Source organism: Pristiophorus japonicus, chromosome 16 (genome assembly GCF_044704955.1).
Source record: "Pristiophorus japonicus isolate sPriJap1 chromosome 16, sPriJap1.hap1, whole genome shotgun sequence".
Taxonomy (NCBI): domain Eukaryota; kingdom Metazoa; phylum Chordata; class Chondrichthyes; family Pristiophoridae; genus Pristiophorus; species Pristiophorus japonicus.
Window position 1 is genome coordinate 126,999,704 of NC_091992.1, and position 9,182 is coordinate 127,008,885.

The 9,182-nt window shown below is 49.0% G+C and overlaps 1 protein-coding gene across 4 annotated transcripts in view; it reads left to right on the top strand.

Annotated features, from left to right (window-relative positions):
• slc26a11 (solute carrier family 26 member 11) overlaps positions 1–7,657 on the top strand; it is a 39,213-nt gene extending 31,556 nt beyond the window's left edge. For all 4 annotated transcript variants that reach the window (XM_070857838.1, XM_070857839.1, XM_070857840.1 and 1 more), the window contains 4 exons: positions 645–744; positions 1,671–1,804; positions 4,581–4,668; positions 6,872–7,657. In XM_070857838.1, the coding sequence (XP_070713939.1) occupies positions 645–744; positions 1,671–1,804; positions 4,581–4,668; positions 6,872–6,939 (390 nt within the window). In that variant the 3' untranslated portion in view covers positions 6,940–7,657. The remainder of the gene's footprint in view (positions 1–644; positions 745–1,670; positions 1,805–4,580; positions 4,669–6,871) is intronic.
• The last annotated feature ends 1,525 nt before the right edge of the window (positions 7,658–9,182 follow it).

A 9,182-nucleotide genomic window follows, 5' to 3' on the forward strand; every position in this document is an offset into this window, starting at 1 on the left:
AGCTGATAAAGCCCCGACAGGCAGGCAGGCATGGCATTGATGGAAAATTGCTCCTCCGCACCGAACATGCTATACGTGCATGCCCTGAACTCTTTATAAAGTGTCAGCTGTGGCTCAGTGGGCAGCACTCTCACCTCTGAGTCACCAGGTTGTGGGTTCAGGTCCCACTCCAGAGACGTGAGCACAAAAATCTAGGCTGACGCTCCAGTGCAGTGCTGAGGGAGTGCTGCACTGTCGGAGGTGCCGTCTTCCGGGTGAGATGTTAAACCGAGGGCTCCGTCTGCTCTCTCAGGTGGACGCAAAAGATCCCATGGCACTATTTCGAAGAGGAGCAGGGGAGTTATCCCCGGAGTCCTGGCCAATATTTATCCCTCAATCAACATCACTAAAAAAAGATTATCAGGTCATTATCACATTGCTGTTTGTGGGAGCTTGCTGTGTGCAAATTGGCTGCTGTGTTTCCCACATTACAACAGTGACTACACTCCAAAAGTACCTCGTTGGCGGTAAAGCGCTTTGTGACATCCGGTGGTCGTGAGAGGCGCTATATAAATGCAAGTCTCACTTTATAAATCTGGAAGATGAATGACCCTCGAGGAATGTGAAGACAGCGGAAACCTAATCCACTTCTATTTGTGTCCCAGATTTCTGATTGCGGTACAGTTGTGGTGCAGTTACAGAGTGGGCTGAATTTCCCAGCAGTTGAACACGTTCGTGACCTGCTGTACAAGCAGGCGCTGGAAGGTAAGCGGCAGCCTCTGTGATGCTGGACTAACCCCGCACCTTCTGCCCTCCATTTAGGTGCGACGCTGGGATTTGCACCAGCTTCCAATCTGCGAGTCTTCCTCCGGAAGGGCCCAGTCATTCTGCTATTGTGGGGGGGGGGGGGGGGTGTGGTGATGCGCGGGCGGGGTGCATTCAGAAATTGGAATTTCATTTCACATGTTGGCAGCACAGTGGGTGCAGAACTAGAACTGACTATCTCCATCCAACTGTCTGGCCCAAGTATCTAAAGCTGCTCCAAAAAAAAACAATCTAGCTCCCTGCTGAATTTGCCAGCATTAAATTGATAAATCTCTGCTCCGAGTCAAACATGTCCCCCTCCTGAGCGAGTGAACTAAATTGCCTCTGCACCTTCCCTCTTGGCTCAAGCTGATGCCCCCTGGTTACAGAAGCAACGAATCCGATCGCTTAGAATCTCTGCCCCCACCCCCCACTACCTATTCTCCAGTGTAAACTTTCCCAGCCTCCGTCGTCTTTCTTGTAGCTCACGCAGCCCGCTTGATTGGCTATCGGGGATTGTTTTTTTTTTTCTGGCTTTGCCTTGAGTCGAGGTTCCCTCACCCTGAACTAGTTGGGGAGCGGGAAAAATCCAAGGTTTCATACCCGGGACGTGATTTCAACACGTTGCTGCTGTGGTCCGGTGAGGAGTGGAACCGCCCTTGAATTCCAGCCAGGGACGCGGTGACCACGGCAATGGGTTAAGGAAGGCAAAGTGACGCCCCTGCAGTCGAGTAGCCCGTCGCCACTCGTTGCCGTGACTCTTGTACTGCACGAGGGCCACTGGTTCCATGGAACCCACACGCGAGCCTCGAAACGGAGGGGAGAAATTCCGCACAGGTTTTTTTTTTTAATTAAATGAATGAATAATCTTGTGGTTCCTTTCGCAGCCTCCCCTCCCCGCTCCGTAATATTGGACTGTCTTCATGTCAGCAGCATTGACTACACGACAGTGAACGGCCTTCAGGAGCTGATCCTGACATTCCAGCAGCAGAATGCCTGCCTGCTGCTCTGTAATTTACGGGTATGTGTTTACCACGCTCGAGAATCCCCGGTGATCTTCGCTCCACCATTGGTGGCCGTGCCCTCAGCTGCCTGGGCTCTGAGCTCTGGAATTCCCTCCCTCAACCTCTCTACACCTCTCTCTCTCTCGTAGAATGGTTACAGCACAGGAGGCCATTTGGCCCGTCGAGCCCGTGCCGACTCTCTGCAAGAGCACTTCAGCCAGTCCCACTCCCCCGCCCTTTCCCCGTAGCTCTGCACATATTTTTTTCCTTCAGGTACTTATCCAACTCCCTTTTGAAAGCCACGATTGAGTCTGCCTCCACCACCCTCTCAGGCCACGCATTCCAGATCCTAACCACTCGCTGCGTAAAAAGTTTTTCCTCGTGTCGCCTTTGGTTCTTCTGCCAATCGCCTTAAATCTGTGTCCTCTGGTTCCCGACCCTTCCGCCAATGGGAACAGTTCCTCTCTATCTACTCTGTCCAGACTCTTCATGATTTTGAACACCTCGATCAAATCTCCTCTCAACCTTCTCTGCTCCAAGGAGAACAACCCCAGCTTCTCCAGTCTATCCATGTAACTGAAGTCCCTCATCCCTGGAATCATTCTCGTAAATCTTTTCTGCACCCTCTCTAAGGCCTTCACATCCTTCCTAAAGTGTGGTGCCCAGAATTGGACTCAGTACTCCAGTTGAGGCCAAACCAGTGTCTCCTTTTAAGACACTCTTTAAAACCTACCTCTTTGACCGAGCTTTTGGTCATCTGTCTTAATATCTCATGTAGCTCGGTGTCAAATGTTGTCAACTCTCGTGTGAAGCAACTTGGGCCATTTTACTATTGTGAAGGTGCTATATAAATGCAAGTTGTTGTAATGTTCGAGTGAGTTTAATTCTTGCAGTGAGATCTGAAAAACTCTCCCATTGCAGGCACCTGTTGCCAACACCAAGCATTGCTCCGATCGAGCGCAGTGCGGGTTAGACGCAGATTACAGCGCCTCTCCGCTCCGACGCCCTCGCGCAGGCCTGCGATAGCGTCGCACTATCGGAGCTGCTGCCCTACAGGCAGAACCTTTTAAAGCCCAGCTCTCATCTGCCTCGTGCGGTGTCTGAGGTGGGTGTTGGAAGAGTCGCGAGCTCTCCTGGTACCGGAGCCAACACCACCATCAAAAAAAACCTATCGTTCTCCTGGCCGGCTTCCTGCTGCCTGCAGGAGGCTGCTGGTTCACACTGGCCAGTCTTGACCGAATGTTCACAGTTGCTGCTCTTGAGTTACTTCACCATGTGAAGCACTGACCTATCAAGAAAGACTGGATCAACTGGGCTTGTATTCACTGGAGTTCAGAAGAATGAGAGGGGACCTCATAGAAACATATAAAATTCTGACGGGGTTAGACAGGTTAGATGCAGGAAGAATGTTCCCAATGTTGGGGAAGTCCAGAACCAGGGGTCACAGTCTAAGGATAAGGGGTAAGCCATTTAGGACCGAGATGCGGAGGAACTTCTTCACCCAGAGAGTGGTGAACCTGTGGAATTCTCTACCACAGAAAGTTGTTGAGGCCAATTCACTAAATATATTCAAAAAGGAGTTAGATGAGGTCCTTACTGCTAGGGGGATCAAGGGGTATGGCGAGAAAGCAGGAATGGGGTACTGAAGTTGAATGTTCAGCCATGAACTCATTGAATGGCGGTGCAGGCTAGAAGGGCCGAATGGCCTACTCCTGCACCTATTTTCTATGTTTCTATGTTAACCTGGTACAGTGCTCTGTAGGTAAATGTAAATTGGATTAGGTTGCTGGAGGGGGAAATGGCAAAACCTTCATTGTTAGTAATATAAAATAATATGTAAGATTTCAAAATTCTCATCCTTGTTTACAAATCACTCCATGAACTTGGCCCTTCCTTATCTCTCTCATCTTTTTCAGCTTCACAACCCCACAAGATGTCTGCGCTTCTCAAATTCTGGCCTCTTGAACATCCCTCATTATAACTGCTCAACCATTGGTGGCCGTGCCTTCCGCTCCCTGGGCCCTAAGCTCTGGAACTCCCTCCCTAAACCTCTTCGCCTCTCTACCTCTCTTTCCTTCTTTAAGATGCTCGTTAAAACCTATCTCTTGAAACAAGCTTTTGATCATAAAAACATAAGAAATAGGAACAGGAATAGGCCATACGGCCCCTCGAGCCTGCTCCACCATTCAATAAGATCATGGCCGATCTGATCATGGACTCAGCTCCACTTCCCTGCCCGCTCCCCATAACCCCTTATCGTTTAAGAAACTGTCTATCTCTGTCTTAAATTTATTCAATGTCCCAGCTTCCACAGCTCTCTGAGGCAGCGAGTTCCACAGATCTACAACCCTCAAAGAAGAAATTCCTCCTCATCTCGGTTTTAAATGGGCATGCCCTTATTCCAAGATTATGCCCTCTAGTTCTAGTCTCCCCCATCAGTGGAAACATCCTCTCTGCATCCACCTTGTCAAGCCCCCTCATAATCTTATACGTTTCGATAAGATCACCTCTCATTCTTCTGAATTCCAATGAGTAGAGGCCCAACCTACTCAACCTTTCCTCATAAGTCAACCCCCTCATCCCCGGAATCAACCTAGTGAACCTTCTGCCGTAATTTCTTCTGTGGTTTGGTGTCAAATTTATCTGTTTGTCTGTAACACTGTTGTGAAGCGCCTTGGGACATTTTACTACGTTAAAGATGCTATATAAAGTTGTTGTTATTAATTGCTTTCGACTCCGAAAAGAAAAAGTACAGGAGCTAGGCAGAGTAACCATCTTTCTTTCTCACCTCAGCCTGAAATTCTGGCGATCCTGACTTCAGCGCAGATTGAAGGACTGAGACACTTTGACAGCACTGAGACGGCACTCCATTATCTACCTGGTAACGGCTTGCTTTATGTTCGGGATTGTGCTCCATCCTCTACCGCTGGTGACGGGCTGCTTTGTACCGAGACCCCCGCGAAGTGAAGAAATTGGCACAAGCTCGCACCCTGCCAGCCCGTGACTGCCTTTTACTACGGCACAAAGCTGTAGATTGTTGGGAGTTCTCCGGGGCGTGGGGGGGGGGGGGGGGGAAACTAGATTTTCATTTACACGGTAGTAAATTTAATATCAACCGATAACACAAACATTGCAACAGCTTAAGCTCGAGTCACAGAGTTATTACACACAGGAGGCCACTCAGCCCATCGAGTCCATGCCAGCTCTCTGTACAGCAATCCAGCCAGTCCCATTCCCTCGCTCTATCCCTGGAGCCTTGCAAGTTTATTTCCCTCATGTGCGCCTCCAATTTCCTTCTGAAATCATTGATCGTCTCCACTTCCACCGCCCGTGTCGGCAGTGAGTTCCAGGTCATTACCACTCGCTGCGTAAAAAGTTTCTCCTCACAATCCCCCTGTATCTCTGAGTAAAATCTGAGAATATTTCTCTCACGTTTTTTAAAATCTTTTGATATTCAGAAATTCTTCCTCTGTTTCTCCCCCCCCCCCCCCCCCCCCCCCCCCCCAAACAAGATGTTGACTCACATTGGTTGAAGGATAAATATCGACCCAGGACTCATTTGCCCTCTTGCAGTACCTCTCTGTACTGCTCATTCTTTATACAGGAGCCTAGCCTTGAAGGACATGATTGACCATGACTGTCAAACCCAGTCTGTCCTTGCCCAATGTCCCCTGAATTGTAGTTCGGAAGTGGGGACTCCTTCACCTCCTGTCATCTGCTTAGCACAAAGGGGCCAGTTCTGGTTCCCCCCCCCCCCTAATTCAGCACCCACCATGCAGAGAACCTGGGTCACTCTGGTCTGTCCTTTGTGTCGGCCGTGGCTCAGTGGGTAGCACTCTCGCCTTTGATTCAGAAGATTGTGGGTTCGGGACCCACCCCCGACACAGGCCCACATAATCTGGGCTGACACTCCCAGGGTGGTGCTGAGGGAGCGCTGCACTGTCGGAGGGGCCGTCTTTCGGATGAGACATTTAACCGAGTCCCCATCTGCTCTCTCAGGTGGACGTAAAAGATCCCGAGGCACTATTTCGGAAAAGAGTAGGGGAGTTCTCACCAGTGTCCTGGCTAATATTTATCCCTCAATCAAATGGCCATTATCACATTGCTGTTTGTGGGAGCTTGCTGTGCGGAAATTGGCGGCCGCGTTTCCCACTTTACAAGTGACTACACTCCAAATATGCATCATTGGCCGTAAAGCACTTTGAGACGTCCTGAGGTCATGAAAGGTGCTATATAAATGCAAGTTTCTTCCTCCCTTCCACTTGGTGCAGTTTACCATCAGGCCACTGGGGGGAGCTCCTGCTCTTTATTTCCTTCCTCTGTGCCCTTGATATTGGTTCCATTTTTACAACACGTTTTTAAGCTTTTCAACATTTTAATTTTTCATGTTGTCAAACAGACTTTAAAATATGTTGGCAGCGTGTCACACACGGTGGGATCACGTCGGGTGTGGCTCAGTGGGGTAGCACACTCTCTTCTGAGTTAGAAGGTTGTGGGTTCAAGTCCCACTCTAGGGGCTTGAGCACAAAAATCTAGGCTGACACTCCAGTGCAGTGCTGAGGGAGTGCTGCACTGTCGGAGGTGCTGTCTTTTGGATGAACCGTTAAACCGAGGCCCCGTCTGCTCTCTCAGGTGGACGTAAAAGATCCCATGGCACTATTTTGAAGAAGAGCAGGGGAGTTATCCCTGGTGTCCTGGGCCAATATTTATCCCTCAATCAACATAACAAAACAGATTATCCGGTCATTATCACATTGCTGTTTGTGGGAGCTTGCTGTGCGCAAATTGGCTGCTGCATTTCCCACATTATACAACAGTGACTATACTCCAAAAGTACTTCATTGGCTGTAAAGCGCTTTGAGACGTTCAGTGATTGTGAAAGGTGCTATATAAATGCAAGTCTTTCTTTCATTCAATCGGGCAAATTGACACAAGATATATTATTTGATCGAACGTGGCCGGAACAAGAGGTTCACGAAGCACCTGTGTGTCTGGTGGTTAAAAGCTGGATTGTGACGCAGTTAGAAACCAAAATGTGTGTTGAACAACTCTCTCTCTCTCTCTCTCTCTCCTTTATTCCCCAGCCGCAGATGACAACCACCCACTGGACCTCGATGAATGCGAGAAACCTCTACTCGGTAGGAGGTTTTAATCCTGGTCCGAATGCACTGCAGTGCCACCAAATGTCGGCCTCTCCACGGTCCCATTAACAGTCGGTGCAGCACATCACCCAACCCTGACCAGAGTCCTGCTCCTTCAGCGAGGAAGGCTCACTACTACACCAGCCCGGGGAGAGCAGGCCCTCATTTGGTGTATTACCAACATTGATATAACTGACCCCTGGAATGGCTTCCCTGCTAACGACAACCAGGTCTCAAATCTCCTCGTCCAGCCGGCTTAGTTTTTTGTGGGTCTTGCAGAGCTCAGTCTCTCCACCCTTTGTGATTATTCCTTTCCTCGTTTATTTAAACGTTAACCCATTGGTATGTCTAATCCCTTGCGTGTGTTTTTAATACTTTTTAAGATGGTGCCTGGCACTAATCACTTTAATGATCTGGAAATGATTTAGGAAGAGTCTATGCCCAGTGTCTGATATTGAGGGCCATCGGTTCCCAGCCCCCGGATACAGGCTCGAGGGATCAGATACTGGAGGGTGAGCGAGCGGGGGGACATTGCTGTTCGATGTGGACAGTGAACCCGAGGGTCTGTACTGTTGGAGAGGCTCCAGCTATTGCTCCTGGCCGGCCGGGGCTGATCGTCGGGGACAGTGTGCTGTTCTGCCCTCTGCAAATCCTGCGATCTTTCCAAACTTGGAGGAGTGCAATTTTCCTGTGTACCACAAGATTGTATAAAGAATCCGAACACTCTGCTATTTGGCTTTTGTCCATGTTATTTTGATCCTCACATCACCATAAACACTGTCGGCATACAAGTGTGCATTTGCACGTTTATTTGTGCATGTTGAAAAGGTGCCCTGCTCTCCCCCCACCCCCCAGTGCAGCTGTCCTGCGGTTTGCCGAGAGAGGGGTCAGCGGGTGCAGGTCCAAGTTCAAGTTCAGACCTGATGGTCGCTGAGGAACAAATCTTTTGCCCGACATACGGTGAGTAATTGAGGGCTTGGTGAAGACGCGAGAGCGATTGTCGCTTGGGAAAGGGGGACGCAGGCACTGCTATTATTTGCGAGGTTGGGTGACGGGCTGCTTGAGGTCTTGCAGTCCCGAGCGCTTTGCACCAGTTGGTGGCGGTAAATCAGCGAGCCCGTCAGAGCAGCGGAAGGACTCTGCGCGCTCTCAATAATATTTAACTTAACGCTGCGCCCTGAAGGAAATATTTTGTCGACTGCAAATTGAAATGTTTCACTGATTACGGGAAATGTAGTTGTTTTCAGCTGGTTGACATACTTATTATACGTCTAATCTAAAGCCTGTGGTGAAGGCCTTTATCTAATCATTTTTTTAAAACCTTGCAACGGTCTTTTTGCAAAGGAAAATGGGTGAATGTTTTTTTTGCAACACACACATCCATTATTAGCACAGGGGAAAGCTGGCACTGAGCAGAACTCCAGCTCATCCACAGCACCTGTTAAATACAACAGTGGAGGCCTAAAGAGACTTGGGAGCGGGGGGCATCCAGGTACATGGATCGTTAAAATGTCATTAACAGGTACAGAAAATAATCAAAAAGGCGAATGGAATGCTGACCTTTATATTTAGAGGATTAGAATACAAGGGGGTGGAAGTTATGCTGCAGCTGTATAAAACCCTGGTTAGACCACACCTGGAGCATTGTGAGCAGGTCTGGGCACCATACCATAGGAAGGATATATCGGCCTTTGAGAGAATGCAGCGTAGGTTTACCTCAATGATACCTGGACTTCAAGGGTTTATAAACATAGAAAATAGGAGCAGTAGTAGGCCATTCGGCCCTTCGAGTCTGCACCACCATTCAATATGATCATGGCTGATCCTCTATCCCAACACCATATTCCTGCTTTTTCCCCCATACCCCTTGATGTATTTTGTTTCGAGAAATCTACCTCTTAAATATATTCAGTGACTTGGCCTCCACAGCCTTCTATGGTAGAGAATTCCACAGGTTCACCACCCTCTGAGTGAAAACATTTCTCTTCATCTCGGTCCTAAATTTCCTACCACGTATTCTGAGACTGTGACCCCTTGTTCTAGACTTCCCAGCCCCGGGGGAAACAGCCTCCCCGCATCCAGTCTATCCAACCCCGTCAGAATTTTATACGTTTCAATGAGATCCCCTCTCATTCTTCTAAACTTTAGTGAACACAGGCCTAGTCAACCCAATCTCTCCTCATACGACAGTCCTGCCATCCCAGGAATCAGTCTGGTGAACCTTCGCTGCACTCCCTCTATGGCAAGTATATCC